The sequence below is a fragment of the Engystomops pustulosus genome, chromosome 4 (assembly GCF_040894005.1).
Source record: "Engystomops pustulosus chromosome 4, aEngPut4.maternal, whole genome shotgun sequence".
NCBI lineage: Eukaryota > Metazoa > Chordata > Amphibia > Anura > Leptodactylidae > Engystomops > Engystomops pustulosus.
This window is the reverse complement of record NC_092414.1, coordinates 58,905,750-58,931,660: the sequence shown is the minus strand read 5'-3', so window position 1 is coordinate 58,931,660 and position 25,911 is coordinate 58,905,750. Positions and strand designations below refer to the sequence as shown.

General features: G+C 40.7%; 1 protein-coding gene across 1 annotated transcript; it reads right to left on the bottom strand.

Moving 5' to 3' along the window:
• Positions 1–1,210: 1,210 nt before the first annotated feature.
• Positions 1,211–25,573, bottom strand: FAM193B (family with sequence similarity 193 member B). Its single transcript, XM_072146004.1, has 10 exons — positions 25,224–25,573; positions 13,374–13,616; positions 12,227–12,476; positions 8,954–9,136; positions 7,813–8,155; positions 6,818–7,013; positions 6,269–6,496; positions 4,856–5,726; positions 4,274–4,349; positions 1,211–2,579 (listed from the first exon to the last, which is right to left on the bottom strand). Exons 1-10 carry the CDS (start codon positions 25,365–25,367, stop codon positions 2,483–2,485), a joined length of 2,631 nt encoding a protein of 876 aa, XP_072002105.1. The 5' UTR covers positions 25,368–25,573; the 3' UTR covers positions 1,211–2,482.
• Between the last annotated feature and the right edge of the window lie 338 nt (positions 25,574–25,911).

The window sequence follows — 25,911 nt, the reverse complement described above, 5'->3', positions numbered from 1 at the left end:
CCATGTACTGCAATACTACTGGCTCATTGTAATGAAACTGCAGAACCAGATAGCCTCAGGTCTGACAAAGACCCGAGGCTGTCATGGCATCTGATCACCGCCCCCAGGTGACGTTCGGGGGAGACGATCAGATCCAAGATGGCAATGCCGGAAGGGTTAATACGCACGGGTGGTGTAAGCACGGACCGTGGGTACTAGCGGTGGGGGTTTGCTGCAATATGCCCGTGGTGCAATGTGCCTCATCCCGTGAGCCCTCTTCATACATCCCTCACTCCTCTGCGCCGTACATGTACAGAGCAGAGTGTGAAGGGGTTAAGGTCCTGACTGTAGGAGGAACTGACCGACGCCCACTGACAATGTCATATGGGGCTCCGGCCAAATCCAAGATGGCGGCACTTGAATGACGGAGCCGCAATTGCATTTGATGGTGGCACACAAGGGTGTAAAAACCAGCGATCGGTGCCAGCGCCAGCCGTTTTTGTAAGCCGCATGATGCAGCCAACACCCGCTGTGTATGGAACGGGCTCAGCCCATGAGTCCTCTCCATACATCGTTATCCGACATGTGACGGATGTAAATACAGGAAGCAGCACCTTCATCTGCACACCACCAACTTATCTCAAGGCTTTGCCAACGTTATAATCAGGTCAGCACAGCAGTCAGATACATAGGATGAAGGCAATTTACTTCTGTGTGCTTTGTCTCCTCTGTTCTCCACCGCTGTCTTGGGAAGAGAGGCAAGTGATACAATCTGCTGTACAGCCTGACTGACACATCCAGCATAGCAGGTAGTGTGTATGGTAATCATAAGGCTGTATTACATTTTAGGTCTATCACTGTAACAGTGCATTGGTGTTTACACACGTGCAAGATCTGCAAGAGAGGATAGCTAAGCATTATGGGAAGTGAGGAAAGCTGCTTTGGCTGATGTCACAACCAGGAAGTGCCCACCCACTTCAAGATAAGCTGTAGAAGATTGTATAAGAAAGGCTGATAGATATATATTAGGATGGATCTCAGAATAGGAAGAAGCCAACAGCTTGAGCTAGGTATCATTGCAATTGTTGTCAAAGTCACTCTCCAGCTGCGCTAAAACAATTTTTGCCTCGGTAACATCCGCGTTACACTTTAAATGTAGAATTTGTGTCCCCCAACTATGCAATAAAATAAAAGTAACAAAAAGACCAAACACGATTTTACCTGTGTCCAAATGTCATTTAATCTTTCTGAATGAAAGATTTTCACAGTATAAAAAAAGTAAATAAAAAAATAAAAACAAAGAAAAAAAACAACACAGCAAAGCCAATATACACTTGGCAAACAGAACATTAATAAAATCCAATGTCGAATCCAGAGGACCTGCTTATCCACAAGGCCAAAGTCCTAGGGTATATTCGAACATAGCACCAGCTGTCAGGTAAAAATAATGTGAAAGGAATATACAGAGAAAAGAAAAAAAGACATTATTTCACTTTCATTCTATCAAAGCCAGATACATTATTTTGGTTGGTAGAAAGAGATGCAAAGGGAATACACATAGCAAAGGATCAGGGACTATTAAAAGGGTCGAGTACCTCCCCATTACACCCTAGGGTGTCACACAAGATGCAAAGTGAAAAACAGGAGTGATGCAAGTGCTTGATAATGGGGGGATGTAAATATAGACCGCACTGTGTCTCTTCTCGTTCTATTAAACCTACGGTTCAAACAGGATCTAACCAGAGTTCTCATCAAATGCATTAATAATTACATATTGTTGATTATTTTGTTATTCAAAATTAGGTTCCTCTGAATTTCTCAGGACTTGCAGGGCAGCGGGCACAGTCCTGATTCTTGAGAGGAGGCAATGGATCAGGCGGTAATATTAGATGTAAGGATGGCAGAAAACAGGACATCACATGCTGTTAGTAGGCATGTGCACATACAAATATATTTACAGCATGGAAACCAAGTCAATGTATTAAAAAAAAAAATTACACGTAAAAAAAGTTAAAAATGCAACTTTTGACATTTCAGCTCCAACAATATTAATAATAATGTGTGTTCTTGGTTTAAAAATAGAATGATTGGAAATTTTGGAACATGTTTGAAATCACACTTTTCAAGCTGAAGTATCAGTCCATCTTTACAAAGGTACAGAATATTATATTATTGCCAAGGTCGACCTACAGGTTAGAATTGTAGAAAAGAAAGTGGTTATGAACAATCATGGCAAGTAAAGGGTGTCTTATGTCCTAGCAGAACAGGCAGCGTTTAGGAGTTGGGTCCCTAGACTGGGAAAATAATGAAGAGACGTGATTAAAACAGCGAGGGCCGGAGGAAGTGACAAGTCATAAAAAAAAAAGAAAAAAAGATTATTAAATCCCTCAAACGTGTGTGACAGTGCAAAACAGAGTAACGGGGAACGAGAGGTCAGTCGGATAAGGGATAAAAGGTGTATTGGCGAGTTAGAGAAGGAGGAAAACGGTGGAAAGTGCAGCCATCACTGGGCCATGTTGGAAGTGGTTTTCTTCAAGCTAAAATTGGTCCAATTTACAGCCACTTTCTGGCGGGTTTGTTTGGCAGAGTCCAGACAGAACCTAAAACAGAACAAGAAGTAATGAGGTCACAAACCTTCTTCCACACCGGTTGATGAAAGCTTTTATGTTATATAACATGACTTGTGAATATCTGGAGGAGCAGTAGGACTGTTGCTGCATACATTGGACAAGACCAAGAAGGGTCTGGGTACTTTTTTGCAAGCAAAAATAGAGCATGTTATGGGAATGAGAATATTGGGATAGGAGCTTTGATCCAGTGATTGGGCCACCTATTAGCACTATAGGACTTCAGGTTAAACATGATGAACTTGTGTCTTTATTAAATACAATCTACTGTGAAGAAAATCTACCATTTGTTTTTATACATTGTGAAGCAAACATAACTTGAGAATGCTGTAGCTGCACTGATGCAGAAACATATCTCATTTAATCCCTGGGCGAAGTGGTTCTGCTCAAAATACAACTATAAAATTCAGGACCTTGGGAAAGATGGATGTCTACATAAACACATTACACACGGAGCTTCCTGAACTATACCGGCCAAGTCTAATCAACCTGAGCTGGATGAATCATGCACAGCAGCTAAGGGATGGTGCAGCGATTGATTACTTCTGCCTGTCAGGGAAAACAAAGTGATTACATATTCTCAGCTTATGCTGGGCAGGACAAGGCTGAAGAAGTGCATAATTAGGGTGAGAAGAGCGCTGGGGCGGCCACAGGACCAACTAAGCCTCATTATAATTTTATAACTGTTTTTTTCAGCAAAACCACTCAGCACAGGGGTTACACAAAATATGTTCCTGCATCAGTGTAGGTACAGCATTCTCAAGGTATGTATGGTTCATAATGCATAAAGGAATTTGGTAGATTTCCTTTAAAAGCTAAACTCTTGAACATGGACATCCGTCACCTGCTTTTTTCTCCAAAAACCAACTCCACCATGCATTACACCTGACCATTGCAACTACTGTTGTGGGTCTATTTTCCCTCCAGGTCACGTCACTTTAATAAAAAGTTTTTTTCGGTCATCAAGTACAAGTGGCTCTGTGCCACCACCATATTTTCTGGCTAAGACGTCTCCTGGACAATCCAGATCCACCCACTACTGCCTCTTACGGTCTCCTCCATGGCTGGACCTCTACAGTGTCCCCTGTGAGCTGACATCACTGGAGACACTGTGCAACAGGCTCAGAGTGGGGCGCATGCGCACAACAGCCTGGAGAGTTAGAGACAAGAACAGTGGCAGTGGGGCTGTGGTGGGCAAGCACAGAAATTCATGCTGAGTAGGAGTGGAGGGGCGGCTCTCAGGCAGATAACGGATGCAAACGCAAACGTCAGCTCATGAATACGCTTGAAAGTAGCGCGGATCAGACCCATCTCTACTCATTTGCATACCTGACAAAATATCTAGGTAACAGATTCTTTTATAATTACGGTACATTGTACAGAGACAATTACAGGCTATAAAAGGGGCTGGCTTGACAAAGGTACAAATGTGATTAATTTAGGGGACACATTGAGGTGGCAGGATTCCTTTAAACCCCTCTATATCCCATAATATAAATAGAGACAAACTGGCACTTGTAGTTTTCCACACACAGGAAGAAGGGCGGCTATGACACATTATTATAATGTAGAGCCACTGGAAAGTGCTTTGCCCACTGTGGTCATGGCAGTGTGGCCGCTACCACCCAAATCTTGTAAGTGAGGAAAATGTATGCAAACATTCTCACCTTTTAAAATACTCCACTTCTCTGTCAATTTCATCCATTTCCATGCTGTCTAAATCTTTTGGAAGGAACACATCATCTAGAGCAAGACAAAACAGTCAATAATTGGTAGAGCGTCTCGTTTAGGATCATTTTGTTATTTTTTAGGTTAAAGGATAAATGGTATACATCTAGAGCAAACTACATAAAAATAAGGATACATTATGGAATGGAACTTCTGTGCTACATCCCAGATGATTTGTTGCTGGCCGTTTCTTATACTCTGATGCCATGCATGTGCAGCCACCTCTCTATCCAGGGTCCTCAACGGGTTTGTTTCAATAGAGTGAGAGAGAGGGAGCAGTGCACTCTGAGAGATTGGTTGACAGCTGATAGTGTATCACCCAATATACAGGACATTGGTTAGTAGGGTCTGGCATTGCTGGATCCTTCTGATTTCGGACCATAAGACTTTCTCTTGGTAAAAAGTATAGTCCAAAAAATACAATACATCTAATGTCTGAATACTGCACTAGCGATTTCTGCATAGTTGGTTATGCATGTCTTACGTTAGTAGAATACGGCTAATATATAAAAACAACTCACCAACTGAGATATTAGGTTTATCCATCTTGTTTCTGCTTTTCCTGGATTTGCTTTTACTACCACTATTTGATTTTACATCAGTCCATTCAGATCCACATGATTCATTCTTATCTTTGTCAGGCCTAAAATTAACACAATTCACAGTGTCTGGTCCTTGTCTTGAAATGTCCTCAGTTTTTTCAAGTAAGGTCCTCTGTTGGGCTTTTGTTCCTTGTGCGGTTGACTTTGCCAGTAAAGCGTCTCCATTTTGAGACTCGCACTTTCGTGTCTGGAGGCTTTGCTTTTTGCTCTTCTTTACACGACTTCCGGTTACACACTGACCCTGAAGTCTTTCAGAGATTGAAGAAACCTTGTCTGGAATAAGGCCAGATGTAGTGTCCATATTATTACCCGACTCAGAGTTCTTTTGAGACTGCACCCAGATCATACGGGAAAGATTTGGCACAGCACTTAACCTTTTAACAACACCATTTTCTGCAGGTTGCGGAGAAGGTTTGACATCGTCCTGTTTTGCGTCTTGGCCTTTTGAGACATTGAGAGTGAGAGGTGTAAGATCAAGATCAATCTCTTGGAGATCAGAAGAACCGTTAAGGTGTGACAGCAGGTTTTTCTGCTCCAGCACAGCTGCTTTTTTGGGGAAGTCATTGACATCAAGGTTCAGATCATAGACACTAAAGCTGGCCCTAATAGAGTCTTTGATGGTATTCTTGATCTCTTCAAGCCGACTGGTCAAGAAACTGTTCACCCTTTCCAACTCAAGCTGAGGCCATTGAAGTAACTTTTCCCCAGAAGATGAAGTTCCAGATTCCTCCCCATTTGAACAATAAACATCAGATGACTTCTGGCTACCAGCCTCTTGAAGGGCCTTCTCCTGTAGAAAGTAGATTGTCATTAGGAAACAGATTTGCTTATATTTCTACCCTTGTGCATCAATTACCTGAAAAAAACCTTCTCCAACCATTGACTAGACAGGTCCTCGTAAAGAGGACCTGCCACTGCTCCTGTCCTGGCCATTTTATTAACCTGTTCAAAGACATCTACTTCCAGGATCACGGATTGTACACCAAGGACACTAACATACTGGTGTGTGTCCTCTCTGCTCTTCTCTAAGCTCCCTATGCCTAGGCATTAGAAATTATGCAAATCTGCCCACCCACCACTAGTACATTAACCGGGTTAAGTATGATATGGATGACCCTTTAAGAGCCTTATCCTTATCCTGGTAAAGTTTTCTATCAGTTGCCAACCCCTTTAAGATATCCCTATTATTATAATCCACATAAAATATGGTAGAATATGTTCTAGGGACAAATAATACTTTGAACACACAAGCCCAGATCCTCCCGTTTTACCACTTAAACAAACAGTAAGGTAGTCAGTTCCCGGTTCTCCATAGGAGCAGTTAGGTTTTACCTTTTTCTTCAGCTTGTGCCGTGCTCTCTTGGCTGCTTTGTTGCTGCTAGTGTTCTTAGGTTCAGTGCTGTTGATAAAATCAAGGAGTTCATCTACATCCCGATGGTCCACAGCCTGCTCTCCTGGAAGGTGTCTTTTCTGCGGTACCTCCTCTTTTCTCTTGGTCAAACGCGATCTAAGCTTCTCGCGCATCTCTGGGTAGTTTCGACTTGTTGGGGCAGGAGGAGGCTTAAAGGACAAAAAGAGATATATTTGATTTTTATTTTGTATATGTATCCACATTTTCCTTTTAGCTGCTAACCCTTAGATAAATTGTGCAATTAACATAGACTTGAATGAGACAGGTCGGAATTATATCTGTGAAATGCTGTAGTTTTGTTAATAACAGTGAATTAGAGAATGTGTTATTCTGTTATCCTGAGTATATATATCGAATCTTGTTTTTGTAGCAATATCCATTTAGTGGAACAGGTTAATAGAATTTTAAATTTTAGATTTTTTTTTAAACATAAAAAAGGCAAAATAAAAATGTATTTCTGTATTTCTCACCGTATTGTGGCCAAAAAACTCGCAGTAGCAGCAGTCACAAAACTTGCCATCTCTCTGGTTTGTGGAGGAAGAAGTGCAGGAACTGCGCTCTGAGCTACTGTCTTCATCTTCACCCAGTCCCTCGTCTGCTTCACAAGGTTGCGTGGCCAAGCAGTTTGACACATTAGAAAATTTGTGTCCTCTGCAAGTTGCATCCCTATAAACAATAAAATTAAAATCTACAGTCAAGCACAACACTGGTATGCATGTGTCATAGGCATCCAGGGCATCACTTTGTAACATCTGTCATTTGGACAGGAATAAGTTCAACACAGGTGTATGTACAGCCTTAAAGGAAGGATGCAGTTTTATACAGTGGTGGGACCCTCACAGATCACAAGAGCAGGGATATGTTGTACCCCATGATGCATTTTATTCAGCTCTATGGTACCGATAGAGATAGTGCCCCACAGCACTCAGTGCCTTAGACCGTGAATGTTGCTGCCTCTCCATCTATTTGGGGTACAATGGACCCCTGTTCTCATGATTCGCTGGCGTGCCACTATTTTGACCTATCCTGTGTATGTGGGAAAACTTGAATTTGCACCTGATGTGGCTAGACAACCACTAACATAGGAAGTAGAACTTACAATACAAATCCTCACTGCTCCAGCCCATCACTCTTACAGCACATGACAACAGCAGCCCGACACTGGGCTGCAGTGGTCACAGATGGGAAGTGTTGTAGATGCTAAGGTGGTTTATAAGGACAATTCTTCTAACTTTACTACCCCTCTTTTAAACCACAGTAAAGATAGAACTGTGGAAGTACTGAGATAACAGACCATACACCGTGCATGTAGATTGTTACAGAATAGAATATTTTACTAGAATGTGAATAAAGGAAAGTATTTATAGGTAAAGAAAAAAATCAGAACCCCCCTTTGCCACCCCCCAAAAAAACTATTTCATTTGCATTAAAAGTCAATTCTGTACTGGAGCCTTCACTGACATACCTGTTAGTGGTTCCTGGTGTGTTCCCTCCTTGAAGTGCATTTGTTCCACTACAATGCCCGTTGCAGGGATGGCTACAGGCAGACAGTGGTGGCGGAGGTGAATTGACTTTCAGGAGGGATGAGCTTGACCCTGTTATATGACTACCTCTGTGAGCTGCAGACGTGGCACAGACAGTGGCTGTAGATGGTGCAGTGGGAGAGGATAGGCCTGCGGCTGACGATAGGTGTGGAGGTGGAGGACTGTGAGGAGATGTCGGCTGCTGTGAAGAGAGTCCTGTCGGACTGTTGGGTGGAGCACTAGGATCCGAATGGCGGTGTAACTCAGGAGAATGATAAGCTTCCCCTATAAGGCAAAAGTTTGTAAAGTTTTTAGTTGTGCATTAAGACACAAAGCAGCCCTTTAACCCCAAATCTCCTTACCCGTATGTTAATAGTAAGGGTGCTAGGTAAAGAATTTAGTACCACTGTACCTTTTTTTTTTTAACATACTCTGCTATTTTTAATAGACTTACCCAGCTACCCAATTCTGGGTATGCAAGAATCTTATTCTTTCCCATGGCTGAAAGTGTTGCTGCCTCTAGTCTATCAGACCTTTGTTAGTCTGGAGTAAAGTGAATTATACGACTGTTATATATTAGGGACAGTTCACACATTGTATTTCGGACAAAGAAGAAGTCCGACTGTCCATCACACTGTGCTGTGACTTCTGAGATGGAACCAGCTGAAGGCCGCTTTCACATACATAGTGTGTGGATGTATACGTCTCCATAAACGGCTATGGCGACGCAGCAGTGGTACAGTGCCACAGTGTAGTATATACAGAGAAGAGATACAGCATGCTCTATCTTTCCCAGCGTTTACAGCCGTGCGCAACTATTTCTTATGGAGGGGGGAAAGGTGAGCAGCCCTCACCCCTGCTCCTCTCCATCACGCTGCTGCATGCTCGCCCGGGCTATGGCCGTGTGAAAGCAGCTTAACAGTGAGCTTTACGGCTTATACCGGACCTGCCTCACCGTATGGACAAACAAATACCCAGTGTGAGACAACTTTAGGAGGCGCTTAGAGAATATATGCTTGTTATTTGTAGTTATCAAAACTCTTATCTAAAATTACAGAAATCTTCTAATGACACCGTGCTTACCTGGGGAGAGCGGCCTGTGGCACATGGTTTTAAACTGCTTCGGAGATTTACAGAAGTTGAGTGAGGTAGGGAGTGTTCCTGTACTGGCTCCGGAAGGACTATATGGACACACCTTTAAACCAGAGAGTTTTGAAGTTTTGCTGACATGTTCTGGCGATGCTGAGAGTCCATTGCCCTTTTCCCCTAAAGCATAAAATAAGGGATTATTTCTTTCATCTGAACCACTACACATCTTTATTATTACTAATGAATGGCACCCGGTTCATTTTCTGATTACTAGCATTTTTATTATTTTCCTTATTTTTAATTTATGTAGCTTTATGACAGGGATTAATTTATGAGGGACAAGCTGTATTCTTAGATGACATCATCTGAGGGCATCTGAAACTGTCACATTTTGAGCCATTTACCTTTTATTTCTACAAAAATGTTTTCCCTTTAACCCCTTAAGGACGCAGCCTGTTTGCAGGTTAAGGCTCGCAACTTTTTTTTGAAATTTGACCAGTGTCTCTTCCTGTGGTAATAACTTTTGAACACTGTTACTTATCAAAGCGATTCTGTTTTTCCCCCACATGTTGTACTTCATTTTAGTGGTAAATTGTGGCTGATAAGTTTTGCGTTTATTTACAAAAAAAAGAAAAAAATGATGAATTTTTAGAAAAATTTGCCATTTTCGAAATTTAAAATCACCGCGTTTTCAGGCAGATAGATTTACCACCTAAATAACTTGCAGAATAACATTTCCCATATGTCTACTTTACATTTTCATAATTTTTGAAATGTTTGGATAATTTATTTTCACGTCACGCGGCCTACAAATCGAATAGCGATTTTCCGTATTTTCGGAATTGACTATTTTGGGGATAAATACTGTTTGAAATCAAATTTTACATATTTAGCAACAAAACCCCCTATATAACCAACCCATTTTCAAATCTGCACCCCTCAAACTATCAGAAACAGCATTTACAAAGATTGTTAACCCCTTGAGATCTTCATAGTAATTGAATCAAAATGGCGGTGAAATTTAGAATGGTCAAATTTTGTCGGTTATACGTTCATTTAGCCCTAAAATTTACACATTTCCAAAAGATAAAAAGAGAAAACTCACCATAAAATTTGTTCTACAATTTCTCCTGAGTGCAGCGACCCCCACATGTGGCCGTTACTTGTGTTATGGCGGCACAGCGAGGCGCAGAAGGGAAGGAGCACCCTGCAGCTGCCAGGATTTTAGTTTTCTGGTTGCCCCCTTTTGAAGACTATAAAATTTTCGCTTTTCCGTTATTTGGGCCATGTGACGGCATTTTTTTTGCGGGACGAGATGCTTTTTCCAGTTTCACCATTTTGGGGTTGGTATCACCTATTGTTGAAAATTTTGGAACTTTTTTTGAGGGTATGAGTAGAAAAGCATCAATTCTGTACTGGATTTTTTACTTTTTTTTTTAGCCTAATAATCCTGTTATCTTTATTCTATGGGTCGATACGATTATGGGGATACCAGACATTAATATTTTTTCTTATGTTTTACTAAATTTGCCAAATAAAACCCTAATGTGGGGAAAAATCTATCATTTTTGCATCGCTGTCTTCCAAGTGGCATAACATTGTTACGTTTTTGGCTACAGAGCTGGTTGATGGCTTGTTTTTTTGCGGGACATGTTGTTCTTTGCAACAATATCATTCTGGAGTGCATATGTTTTGTTGATCGCTTTTTATTGCATTTTTAGTGGGATATAATAGGTAAAAATCATAATTTTTGGCGGGTTTTTGACTTTTTTTTTTACGGCGTTCATCATATGGGTTCAATAGTTATTTAGTTTTATTCTATGGATTGTTACGGACGCGGTGATACTATATATGTGGGGTTTGTGTTATGATTTAGACTTTTTTGAGCGTTATATGTCTCTTTATATGTTTTGGGGCTTATGGGCATTTTTAGTGATTTATAAAGTAATTTTTTATTGAAAAACATTATTTTGTACATTTTTTACATGATCCACCATGGGATATGAACAAGCAATCATCTGATTGCTTGTTCTTGATAATACTCTGCAATACTAATGTATTTCAGGGTATTATCAGTGCCAGCCTATGCAGATGCATAGGCTGACACTTTGCCTTTAAGATGACGTCACAGGAGCCAAAACAGCAATCACCCCCCCCCCCCCCCGAAAACGGTGCGGGGGGGGGGGGGAGACGATCGTGGGGTAAAGACCCCCAGAAGGCATGTTAAATGCCGCGGTCGCGTTGACCGCGGCATTTAACGGGTTAAACACCCGCGATCGGAGCCCACTCCGACCACGGGTGTTAGCCGGGGATGTCAGCGGTAGATTACCGCTGAAATCCCGCGGCTAACGATGCCGGTTCGGCTGCTATGCAGCGCTGAACCGGCATCGGCTCTGCGCAGTAGCTGTACTGCGCTGAACGCTAATCGCGGGACTCAGCGCAGTACAGCTACGGCGCAGAGCGCTAAGGGGTTAATCTTTACTTTGGTCTGATTTTTGTGATGACAGATATATTGTATATAGTAGAATATATATTTTTGCACAATATATACACTCCTGTCACTGTCTTTTAAGGCCCAGTTCACACATGCATCGGGTGGTTTCCGTTCCACTCTCTTTTTTAAAAGAGCAGAATGGAAACAAAAACAGTCCATTTCCCCATTGACTTAAATTGGAATTCTGTCCCACTTTTTTTTAGCATGGGAATAAGACGATATTCGTCTATTAATAATTAAAAGTCTAACAAGATGGGCAACTTAACGGGCATCTATCATCAGGATGAAGTACTGTATGCTAATGAGCCTAAGGTGTTAACAGAGCCTGGAGTCCCTCAGGCTCATTTGCATACAGTCTTTCATCCTGGTAGTAGATGCCCTTAACCTAAAATAGTTTTTTTGATTTATTCTTTTGTTAATGTTCATATTGGAGGGTAGTTTGTTGCAGGAAAGATTCAGTTTTTATTTTGATTGGACTAAATTTCAAACTTTTATCAACTTTATTAGCAAATGTTTTGTAGAAGAAACTGCAGCAATGTCAAAAAGTCGCCACAGACTCAACACCCGCACCTGCGGTCTTCTTTTGTCAGTGGGTGACCGGGATCAAGTTAAAGGGAATAGAACATAAATTTCCTCTAAGGTTTTTAAAGTCAGATAGCAATACAACTTTTTAAGAACAATATTTGATGACAAACACATTTCCATTTTGTCAATCCCTTAATAAGTTTCTGGTACCTGCATGACTGGTAGATATACCCTGCTATGCATCTTACCTGTAGATCCCGCTCCGGGGTTCCCACTGGAGTGTTGCGAGTTCCAGAGCCCTGATAGCTTGTGGGCAGACAGAAAGGAACTAGGGTCCCAGTCCCCAGAGTTTCCTTGGCAAGAAGAGGAAGAGGAGGAGGAGGAAGATGAGGAGGAAGAAGAAGATGTGGAGGAAGATGAAGAGGAGGATGAGGAAGATGAGGAGTGCGATCCACCACCACAGGTTTGGGACTTGCAGGATGTGTGTGACAGTGACACCTGTAATAGGAGCACACAGAACAGTTGTGCGATAATGATCGTGTAGAACAGAAGGATAAAATGGAGCTAAAAAAACTTGTGAGATTTTAAGAAACTCAACAAAATAAACATAGGATATAAACTATAGAGATGACATAAAATTTGCTGGACAAATCCTACACATAATATTTAGGGTAGTAACAGCTGTAACCAAGTCCTGGTGCCATTTAAAAGCAGTTCTAGGTGATGCAGAAAACCTGTCCATGCAATTTGGGTACACTAAACCACCCACAGGTCCATGCCAAATGAAGTTGGGGTATTGAAGAATTGTAAAAGCCCAGTGAGAACCAGAGAAGTTTATACTTAGATTTTTCGATGAAAACTTTCATGAAAACAAACCAACACTGCAAGATAGGCAAGACCCTACCGAACTGATAGGGTCCTACACATCAGCTGTGCAAGTCCAAAGTATAAAATATGACACCCGATGGCAGCCAAGGAGGCTCAGATATCTAGCAAACAGGAAATCACAAGTCTGATTCACCTTTAGCGCTTCAACGATAGGCAAGTACACATTTTTGTTTTTTCATATAACGACCACGGAAAATTATGCTGTGACTTAAAAAACTAACCCACCAGTCCATAGGGACCTGTAGTTGGTTAAATGTCCCCAATTGCCCCACAAAGTAGGGAGGGGGAGCAGCAGGGAGTCTTTAACTGCCATCATCACTACTTCAGTAGCACCTAGAACCAGGAGATTCAGAGTTTTAAGAAGGCACCAAAACTATGGTTCTAGTTGCCACAGACACATACTCTGTCCAACAATACCTGAACCCAAAGGGAATGGGTAACACGCACACCCCTATTCTGAGCTTCTTGGAAAAGATACTAAATATATACTAAAACAATAAATCTTACAGCTAATGGTTGCTCCGGAACTGCCTGCCTCTCTTCTTCCTCTACACTCTTCCGACAACTCTGGCAAATCCACAGTGGCATTTCACCCAGAAGATTCTGTGCTAAGGTGGGCATGAACGAGGCAGGGATCTCATCTACCGGCGAAAGCAAACCATTGTGCGAGGACGACTCCAACCAATCTTTCTTCTCTCGATGACACAACAGGCAGCACGTCTGTACAAATTCACTCGAAGACGGTAAAACCTAGGATGCAAAACACACGTCTGTCACTATATAGATGAAAATCACAAGAAAGGTGAAAAACGGAAATTGCAGTTTACTATGTAGCATAGAGAAAGAGGTGAAGATATGTGTCAATTATGATGATTACAGAAATGACAATTCCATATATCCAAATCACAACAGAACACAGTGTGATAATCCAGCAGGGAACTAAAGGGGTTTTCTACTAACACATATCCCACTATCCTGTAATGATGATTGGGGGTCTGACGTCAGAGGAATCCCGAGTTCCCTGTGTAGAAGGAGTAATATGGCTTTGTCCACCATACAATGGCCATGCCAAGGAGAAGCAGCTGGAGCTTAACAGTGAACAGAGCCACCTGCCTCAGGCGCCTCTCGATGTAAAACTTGCAGTATTGGAGGCTCAGATACTGAAGATCTCTCTCCTCCGGACATCTTGGTTATCTCAATCCTCTACTCTTTTATTGCAGTTTCTCAAAATAGAGTAATAGACTTAGATACTAGGGAAAACCCATCTACACATTTCTGTCAACAATAACGCATGTAATAGAGGCACTAAGGAGTCAATTATTACCATCCAAAGTCATTACCAGTGTGAACAGTCAATAGATTGTACAGAAATCCATGTAATATATTAACCAACAGGGAACCAGAAGTAAAAGAGAAGCAAATCCTAATTCATAATTTTTAGGAAATATTCCCATAAAAAAAAAAAACCTATCAAGAATCTCCCTCCTGTTATTTCAACCTCCTCTGGATACCAGCAGCAATACTTATTGAAGTTGGCTGAAAGGTAGTGTCCAATTCTAGACCAAAATCTGTATGAAAATCTGCATATAGGCGGCTCCTGACTTAAAGACGACCCCTAGTTACAGACTGACCTCTCTGTCCACTGTGACCTCTGGATGTTTTCCTTTACTCTCGTACATAACCCGAGGTCTGCCTGTGTCCATTACCTGATACATACAGTGTAACGCTCTCCACCACATTGCTGGGGTTGACACATTTACCGCCAAGTACTTACTCTGCAACCTCCATAAACAAAACATGAACTGTGCAATGGGTTGTAGTTTTGGAAGCGGCATTGTCATAGTGTGCCATCCACCCCCGCACAAAGGAAAGTTCTCTGCCATACGACTGATGTGTGCCCTATACCAGAGTTAGCGGATGAATATTTTCTGTAGTCCTTGTGAATTCCTATACGTGTCCTATACATGACGCGGTGGAGCCAGGGCCTGGCTGGGGTTACATTCAACTCAAACTCAGTAACAGGAAATTTTACACTGAGAATTTTGGCACAGGATTTTCATTGCATAAATCACTGTCAAATCCAGCACCCAACGACATGCCTCCAGGCATCTTTCCCACAAACAGGTTCATCCGTTCATGGAAAAATATATAAGCCAAAAATCCATTCAGACCTCACAGTGTAGCCCATATACACAACCATATTGGACCTGTATTTTTGACCTTCCTCTGTCTTACTCCAGTCCATGTAGACTCTGCATCTTACTGTGTGTCTATTAACCACTGGACCACCTCGGGCCAGCACATAGCAGTACTTCTATACAGGTCTGGACTTACAGGAGTCCCAAATGAATCTCCCAAATGAATGACCCCCGCTGGGAGATTAAAGGGCACATTAGCTCCAGGCTCTATTAACGCCTATGGAGCCTGGAGCCCCTCAGGCTCATTTGCATACAGTCTTTCATCCCGGTGGTAGATACCCTTTAATCCGGTTGCTGCCGTCTGATGAATACGTTCATGAAGAAACACGTCAGGGACGTGATTAGATATTCCGTGACGTATTCAATTCTAAACTAATTGATGCTTTATTATATCAGACCAAGAGATATGGCCACGTCAAACTATATTAGTTTAAAAGAGGCTTAAAATTTTGAGCATTACACAGGATGGCTGTATGTATACTAGGCATTCATAAGGTACAGTTGTATTGGATTGGTACCCAGATATATTTGAGAACATACTACTGTAGTGGCTTCTGCTGACCTCGGCTGCCCTCCTGACTTCTTCCTTTTTTCTTTATTGCATATTGTGCCAGTTATGGATCTTGAGGTCATCCAGTTTTATTATTGTACATACATATTATATCAAAAGGAAGACCCTCCGCTGTACTCCTGCTGGGCAGAGAGGCAAGTATGATTTAGTCTATTTTTTTCTCTTGTAACATCAAGCAGCCAAATGTTTTACCCAAGATATGTGCGGTCTGTCGATTTTTATGCCTAATAGAATCGCCCTAACTGCCCTGCTGAGAGACCAAACATGTATGGGGTCATACTTTGTAATCCATAAAGAGTACACAGCCATGTTCATGGCGATTAAATTAAGAAAGAATCCATCTTTTTTCCGCTTTGTATCTGTGCCCTTTTTTTTTTCACCTTCCATATTTCATCCGTTATTCCGTTTTTTCACATCGGCAAAATAAAACTGACTGTCCGTCATTTATTTTTTTAAAGGCTCTAAAGTTTTAAAGGTTCTGGATGTCAAAAACTTAATATGCTCTCAGTGAGTGTTATGCATGGCTTGCTGAGAAATAACGCAAGTGTGTGATTAAGCCCATAGCAGAAGCATGCAATGGGGTGCACAATGCCATAGTACAGCCCATCGCTTTGGTAATGGATGTTGAACAAGCCACTTTGGCTCTGATGATGATGTGTGTCTGCATATGTTTTGTCATTTATTTACTAAGTGGAATGTATTACACATTACCTGCCATAACAATAAAGCCATCTGAGAGTTTGCGCCATGTGTCAGAGGGGGTTACCGGTCCATAGATCAGTACTGAATTCAGCATCGATCAGGCCGATTAAGACACAAGAAGAAAGTTTCTCAGAATCAAAGGACATGTAATATTACTAGAAGAAGGGGTATATATATATAATATAGAGGCCATGTAATATTACTAGTAGAGGGGGTGTATAATATAGCAGACATGTAATATCAGTAGAAGAAGGGGTATATAATATAGTTGACATGTAATATTACTAGTAGAGGGGGTATATAATATAAAGGCCATGTAATATTACTAGTAGAGGGGGTGTATAATATAGAGGCCGTGTAATATTACTAGTAGAGGGGGTGTATAATATAGCAGACATGTAATATCAGTAGTAGAGGGGGTATATAATATAGTTGACATGTAATATTACTAGTAGAGGGGGTATATAATATAAAGGCCATGTAATATTACTAGTAGAGGGGGTGTATAATATAGAGGCCGTGTAATATTACTAGTAGAGGGGGTGTATAATATAGAGGCCGTGTAATATTACTAGTAGAGGGGGTGTATAATATAGCAGACATGTAATATCAGTAGAAGAAGGGGTATATAATATAGTTGACATGTAATATTACTAGTAGAGGGGGTATATAATATAAAGGCCATGTAATATTACTAGTAGAGGGGGTGTATAATATAGAGGCCGTGTAATATTACTAGTAGAGGGGGTGTATAATATAGCAGACATGTAATATCAGTAGTAGAGGGGGTATATAATATAGTTGACATGTAATATTACTAGTAGAGGGGGTATATAATATAAAGGCCATGTAATATTACTAGTAGAGGGGGTGTATAATATAGAGGCCGTGTAATATTACTAGTAGAGGGGGTGTATAATATAGAGGCCGTGTAATATTACTAGTAGAGGGGGTGTATAATATAGCAGCGAAACCAAAGGAATGATCCAGCTCAGATCCAGGTAGATTGCAGCATAAAACGAAATCTTTATTTAGACCATTTTAAAAGAGACATGGGAACAGCAAGGAAAAATCCAACGCGTTTCAGACGCTCACGGCGTCCTTAGTCATGGATAAAATAACAATTCACAATGATGGTATTTAACAAAAAGAAACATGTCATGTGACCAATAAGCCCTCCTCCGTGGAATAGAAAAAATGCAATTAAGAAGACCAGCAGCTGGTGTGAATGTATCAACGTCATGAGGCTGTGCAGCCAATCAAGATCCTCAAGGGGAGTGGTTTAGTGGTTAGAACCAGCGGCGAACAACTTCACCATGGTAACCATCAAACACACTACGCTGCGAGGTAAAAATCTGCGGAGAGTCACTATCGCATAATGGATGATCAACAGGGTAAGATTAATCATGAGCATAGTATCAGCATATATGAAGGAAATTGCTGGTAATGAATACCCCACTTTGGAGTTTAAACATAAGAGCATTTGATAGAAGAAATGTATAAAACACATATGAAATACAATGGTGATATTTACCAGGAAAATCATATTTTGTGATCACTAAGCCCTCTATCGTGAAATAGGGGAAATGCAATAGAGAAAACCAGCAACTGGTATAAATATGTACATGTAACAAAGTAAGATTAAATGTAAACATGAATGTAAACATAATGTTGACATATAAACATAAATGTAAACATAAAGGAAACATGTATGGGAATCCACGGAGAGTCACTGTCGCATGTGGGATATTCGGCAAAGTAAAATTAAATGTAGACTTGAAATGTAAACAAAATGTTAACATGTAAACATAAATGTAAACATAATGTTAACATGTATGGAGAAAATTGCTGATGATGAGTACCCCACATGCGACATTAAGGAATTTAGGCATGGAAATATTTGATAAGAAGAACATATGAAGCATATGTGATAAAATCAATCATCATCTGGCTGAGGTGAGCAGGCGTAATAGGAAGGAAACAAAATACAGACTTATTTTAATGGAAAATAAGGAGAGAAAAAGGGGATTGTTAGTAGTGAAGCATAATTTCATTTCTAATGTTCATGCCAAAAGGTGACATAGAATTCAGTTGCATAATCCAAAAAGCTTCACGATCTAATAACAGTCTCCTAATGTCACCTCCTCTTTTAGGAACTGTGACTTTTTCTATCGCAAAAGCTGTAAAGTTACAGGTACGTTTCTGGTGAGCGGTTTTGAAATGGGTTGACGCTCCACTAATATTACGTGAGTCTGATCCTGAAATATCATTCAGGTGCTCCAAAATTCTGGTTTTAAATTTGCGTGTGGTACAACCAACATAAACGATATTGCATTCAGTACATTGAATAACATAAACAACGTTAAAGCTATTGCACGTTAAATGGTGTTTAATAAAGTACGTTTTATTCTGTGAGGTATTGTGGAATGACTTGATAGGTTTGATGTATGTGCAACATTTGCAGCGTTTAGAACCACAATGAAAAAAACCCAGGTTCTGTAACCAGGTTCTCTGAGTGTGTTGCTCATTAATCATTGATGGAGAGAGAATATTGCCTAATGTACAACCTCTGCGTGCAACAAATTTACAACCATCTTTAAGAATGTGTTCGATTTTATTGTCATCAAATAGAAGGGGAAGATGTTTTAAGATTATATTTTTTATGTCCTGAAATTGTAAGCTGTGCTGGAGGGAAAGTACCGGTGTTTTTGTAAATTTAGTAATAGTGTTACTGTGTTGTTCACAATTGAGTAAAGAATTTCGGTTTTTATTGTTGGCAATGCGTCTGGCTCTATCAAGTGTCCATCGAGGATAACCTCTATTGATTAGTCTGTTGGAGATTTGTGTGGTTTCTAAGTTGAAATCAATGTCGGAGCTACAATTTCTCCTACTTCTGACCATTTCACCTACAGGTATAGCTTTTTTGGTGTGTTTTGGATGGTGACTAGAATGGTGTAAAATGGTATTACCCGCTGTAGGTTTTCTAAACGTAGATGTAATGATTGGAGTGTTAACCACCCCCTGTAATTTCAGGGGGTGGTTAACACTCCAATCATTACATCTACGTTTAGAAAACCTACAGCGGGTAATACCATTTTACACCATTCTAGTCACCATCCAAAACACACCAAAAAAGCTATACCTGTAGGTGAAATGGTCAGAAGTAGGAGAAATTGTAGCTCCGACATTGATTTCAACTTAGAAACCACACAAATCTCCAACAGACTAATCAATAGAGGTTATCCTCGATGGACACTTGATAGAGCCAGACGCATTGCCAACAATAAAAACCGAAATTCTTTACTCAATTGTGAACAACACAGTAACACTATTACTAAATTTACAAAAACACCGGTACTTTCCCTCCAGCACAGCTTACAATTTCAGGACATAAAAAATATAATCTTAAAACATCTTCCCCTTCTATTTGATGACAATAAAATCGAACACATTCTTAAAGATGGTTGTAAATTTGTTGCACGCAGAGGTTGTACATTAGGCAATATTCTCTCTCCATCAATGATTAATGAGCAACACACTCAGAGAACCTGGTTACAGAACCTGGGTTTTTTTCATTGTGGTTCTAAACGCTGCAAATGTTGCACATACATCAAACCTATCAAGTCATTCCACAATACCTCACAGAATAAAACGTACTTTATTAAACACCATTTAACGTGCAATAGCTTTAACGTTGTTTATGTTATTCAATGTACTGAATGCAATATCGTTTATGTTGGTTGTACCACACGCAAATTTAAAACCAGAATTTTGGAGCACCTGAATGATATTTCAGGATCAGACTCACGTAATATTAGTGGAGCGTCAACCCATTTCAAAACCGCTCACCAGAAACGTACCTGTAACTTTACAGCTTTTGCGATAGAAAAAGTCACAGTTCCTAAAAGAGGAGGTGACATTAGGAGACTGTTATTAGATCGTGAAGCTTTTTGGATTATGCAACTGAATTCTATGTCACCTTTTGGCATGAACATTAGAAATGAAATTATGCTTCACTACTAACAATCCCCTTTTTCTCTCCTTATTTTCCATTAAAATAAGTCTGTATTTTGTTTCCTTCCTATTACGCCTGCTCACCTCAGCCAGATGATGATTGATTTTATCACATATGCTTCATATGTTCTTCTTATCAAATATTTCCATGCCTAAATTCCTTAATGTCGCATGTGGGGTACTCATCATCAGCAATTTTCTCCATACATGTTAACATTATGTTTACATTTATGTTTACATGTTAACATTTTGTTTACATTTCAAGTCTACATTTAATTTTACTTTGCCGAATATCCCACATGCGACAGTGACTCTCCGTGGATTCCCATACATGTTTCCTTTATGTTTACATTTATGTTTATATGTCAACATTATGTTTACATTCATGTTTACATTTAATCTTACTTTGTTACATGTACATATTTATACCAGTTGCTGGTTTTCTCTATTGCATTTCCCCTATTTCACGATAGAGGGCTTAGTGATCACAAAATATGATTTTCCTGGTAAATATCACCATTGTATTTCATATGTGTTTTATACATTTCTTCTATCAAATGCTCTTATGTTTAAACTCCAAAGTGGGGTATTCATTACCAGCAATTTCCTTCATATATGCTGATACTATGCTCATGATTAATCTTACCCTGTTGATCATCCATTATGCGATAGTGACTCTCCGCAGATTTTTACCTCGCAGCGTAGTGTGTTTGATGGTTACCATGGTGAAGTTGTTCGCCGCTGGTTCTAACCACTAAACCACTCCCCTTGAGGATCTTGATTGGCTGCACAGCCTCATGACGTTGATACATTCACACCAGCTGCTGGTCTTCTTAATTGCATTTTTTCTATTCCACGGAGGAGGGCTTATTGGTCACATGACATGTTTCTTTTTGTTAAATACCATCATTGTGAATTGTTATTTTATCCATGACTAAGGACGCCGTGAGCGTCTGAAACGCGTTGGATTTTTCCTTGCTGTTCCCATGTCTCTTTTAAAATGGTCTAAATAAAGATTTCGTTTTATGCTGCAATCTACCTGGATCTGAGCTGGATCATTCCTTTGGTTTCGTGGCTTCTACTCGTCTGGGGCGAGGACCCGTGCTCTCCAGTATTCAGCGTTCCACTCGTGGTTTGAGCTGGACTTTCCTTTGCTTCCGTATAATATAGCAGACATGTAATATCAGTAGAAGAGGGGGTATATAATATAGTTGACATGTAATATTACTAGTAGAGGGGGTATAGAATATAGAGGCCATGTAATATTACTAGTAGAGGGGGTATATAATATAGTTGACATGTAATATTACTAGTAGAGGGGGTGTATAATATAGAGGCCGTGTAATATTACTAGTAGAGGGGGTGTATAATATAGAGGCCGTGTAATATTACTAGTAGAGGGGGTGTATAATATAGCAGACATGTAATATCAGTAGAAGAGGGGGTATATAATATAGTTGACATGTAATATTACTAGTAGAGGGGGTATATAATATAAAGGCCATGTAATATTACTAGTAGAGGGGGTGTATAATATAGAGGCCGTGTAATATTACTAGTAGAGGGGGTGTATAATATAGCAGACATGTAATATCAGTAGAAGAGGGGGTATATAATATAGTTGACATGTAATATTACTAGTAGAGGGGGTATAGAATATAGAGGCCATGCAATATTATTAGTAGAGGGGGTATATAATATAGAGGACATGTAATATTACTAGAAGAGGGGGTGTATAATATAGCAGACATGTAATATCAGTAGAAGAGGGGGTGTATAATATAGAGGCCATGTAATATTACTATTAGAGGGGGTATAGAATATAGAGGCCATGTAATATTACTAGTATAGGGGGTGTATAATAGAGAGGACATGTGATATTACTAGTAGAGGGGGTGTAGAATATAGAGGCCATGTAATATTACTAGTATAGGGGATGTATAATAGAGAGGACATGCGATATTACTAGTAGAGGGGGTATAGAATATAGAGGCCATGTAATATTACTAGAAGAGGGGGTGTATAATATAGCAGACATGTAATATCAGTAGAAGAGGGGGTGTATAATATAGAGGCCATATAATATTACTAGTAGAGGGGGTATAGAATATAGAGGCCATGCAATATCATTAGTATAGGGGGTGTATAATATAGAGGACATGTAATATTAATAGTAGAGGGGGGGGAAATAATAGAGAGGACATGTAATATTACTAGTAGAGGGTGTATAATAGAGAGGACATGTAATATTACTAGTAGAGGGTGTATAATAGAGAGGACATGTAATATTACTAGTAGAGGACATGTAATATTACTAGTAGAGGGTGTATAATAGAGAGGACATGTAATATTACTAGTAGAGGGGGTGTATAATATAGAGGACATGTACTATTACTAGTAGAGGGGGTGTATAATAGAGAGGACATGTAATATTACTAGTAGAGGGGGTGTATAATAGAGAGGACATGTAATATTACTAGTAGAGGGGGTGTATAATAGAGAGGACATGTAATATTACTAGTAGAGGGGGTGTATAATAGAGAGGACATGTAATATTACTAGTAGAGGGGGTGTATAATATAGAGGACATGTAATATTACTAGTAGAGGGTGTATAATAGAGAGGACATGTAATATTACTAGTAAAGGGGTGTATAATAGAGAGGACATGTAATATTACTAGTAGAGGGGGTGTATAATATAGAGGACATGTAATATTACTAGTAGAGGGGGTGTATAATAGAGAGGACATGTAATATTACTAGTAGAGGGGGTGTATAATAGAGAGGACATGTAATATTACTAGTAGAGGGGGTGTATAATATAGAGGACATGTAATATAGAGGACATGTAATATTACTAGTAGAGGGGGTATATAATATAGAGGACATGCGTCTATGACACGTGGTGAGGCGTTAATGCGACCTCTGGCAATAGTGTTAGTATAGGAGTGATGTGTTATATAGAGGATATAGCATAGTGTTATTAGATGGGGTGATGTGTTATACACAGGACATGGCATAGTGTTGGTATAGGGCAGTGATGGCAAACCTTTTTAGAGACTGAGTGCCCAGACAACGACCAAAATCCACTTATTAACTGTGAAGTGCCAACGTGGCATTTTAAGCAGTAACTTATTGCTACCTGTTATTCCACATCTTTCAATTGTATTGGCCTCCTAAGGCCACCAATACAGTTGAAAGAAAGAGGGTCTCTCTGTAAAGGAAGAATGTTGGCTCCAGCTGAAGGACCTCCAAAGATCATGCGGTTCTGTCAACACCACCTCACTTTTCCCAGTTCCAAACAGCCAATGAAGTGTCGCTTTAAAATAGTGCTGAGCGCAGCATCTCATAAGTTGCCTGGGACTGCAGGAAGATTTGGTGGATTTGGTCCTTTTTGAAGAACTCTGTCCTGTGGTGATGGCTTGGGTGCCCACAGAAAGGGCTCTGAGTGCCACCTCTGGCACCCGTGCCATAGGTTCGCCACCACTGGTATAGGGGGTGATGTGTTATATACAGAGTGCATGGTATAGTCTTGGTATAGTGGGCGATGTGTTATATACAGAGGACATAGCATAGTGTTGGTATAGGGCAGCGGTGGCAAACCTATGGCACTGGTGCCAGAGGCGGCACTCGGAGCCCTCTCTGTGGGCACTCAGGTCATCACCCCAGCATGAAGTTCACCAGACAGGACTCTAAGAATCTTCCTACAATGATAGGAGAATTTGCCCTCCTCCTTTGAACTGCGTTGGTGTCTTTAGGAGGCTCAACGATTGAAATTGTCAAAGGACAAGGAGAAATAAATTACTGCTATGCTGGCACTTAGCAATAAATAAGTGGCTTTTGGTTGAAGTTTGGGCACTCAGGCTCTAAAAAGTTCGCCATCACTGGTATAGGGGGTAATGTGTTATACAGAGGACATGGCATAGTGTTAGTATAGGGGGTGATGTGTTATACAGAGGACATGACATAGTGTTAGTATAGGGGGTGATGTGTTATACAGAGGACATGGCATAGTGCTGGTATAGGGGTGATGTGTTATACAGAGGACATGGCATAGTGTTAGTATAGGGGTGATGTGTTATACAGAGGACATAGCATAGTGCTGGTATATGGGGTGATGTGTTATACAGAGGACATGGCATAGTGTTAGTATAGGGGTGATGTGTTATACAGAGGACATGGCATAGTGTTAGTATAGGGGTGATGTGTTATACAGAGGACATGGCATAGTGTTGGTATAGGGGTGATGTGTTATACAGAGGACATGGCATAGTGTTGGTATAGGGGTGATGTGTTATACAGAGGACATGGCATAGTGTTAGTATAGGGGTGATGTGTTATACAGAGGACATGGCATAGTGTTGGTATAGGGGTGATGTGTTATACAGAAGACATGGCATAGTGTTGGTATAGGGGTGATGTGTTATACAGAGTGCATGGCATAGTGTTGGTATAGGGGGTGATGTGTTATACAGAAGACATGGCATAGTGTTGGTATAGGGGTGATGTGTTATACAGAGTGCATGGCATAGTGTTAGTATAGGGGGTGATGTGTTATACAGAGGACATAGCATAGTGTTAGTATATGGGGTGATGTGTTATACAGAGGACATGGCATAGTGTTGGTATAGGGGTGATGTGTTATACAGAGGACATGGCATAGTGTTAGTATAGGGGGTGATGTGTTATACAGAGGACATGGCATAGTGTTAGTATATGGGGTGATGTGTTATACAGAGGACATGGCATAGTGTTGGTATAGGGGCTGATGTGTTATACAGAGTGCATGGTATAGGGGTGTGTGTAGCACAGAGAGATGCAGGGATATACAGCGGGCATGAGATGCCAGTATCTGGGCTATGGCACTGTACCTGGCCGCCTGTGCCCATCTCCTCAGGGCTTCCTCTTGCATCTGTGTCTGCTCCATCAGAAGAAGGGGAGCCTTTCCCCGGCCTGTGCTGCCCCAGTCCCCGCTCCTTCCTGATGCTCCCCTGCTTGTTCCGCCTCCTGGTCATTGCTCGTCTCTGCACGCGGCCTCCTGGACTCGCACAATTCCTTCCGACGCCAAATTTAATTCGGAAAGGCAACAATCCAGACCTAAACCCCTTGGACAGGACAACAGGCAATATGGCGGCTTGCTGGGGACCATGACCACGCCCCTTGCCAGCAGGGTAAAGGTTATAGCGCAGCTGGCATGTAGCCTGCGCCTGATGTTAGAGCCGCCATTTTACATTATGGCAAATTCGCGTCGCTCCGCTGTGGAAACAAGAGGAGACGCCATCTTCAGTGTGGGCAACCCATCGTTTGTGTCTGGGCAGAGACATAAACGTGGGCGCTAGTAATAACAGTAACGATGGGCGGCCCAGTAATAGTTTAGTCTAACATGGTTCTGGTTTTGTGGACATGTGGGGACTGAGGAGGGAATACAGGAGTAAAGCAACGTCAATGCAGGTTTAGTGAAAAATCTTTTATTACATTAAGAGACTGTGCATGTAGTCACATTATATTGATAAACCTCAACATCTAAGATAATGGTGGCAACAAAATGTATACATTAGG

Coding starts and splice junctions, on each gene's coding strand:
- FAM193B (XM_072146004.1), bottom strand. CDS start 25,367: ATGACCAGGAGGCGGAACAAGCAGGGGAGCATCAGGAAGGAGCGGGGA. Junction 13,617..25,223: donor AGATGGGCACAGGCGGCCAG/GTACAGTGCCAT, acceptor TTTGCATCCTAG/GTTTTACCGTCTTCGAGTGA. Junction 2,580..4,273: donor GAAGTGGAGTATTTTAAAAG/GTGAGAATGTTT, acceptor GTTCTGTTTTAG/GTTCTGTCTGGACTCTGCCA.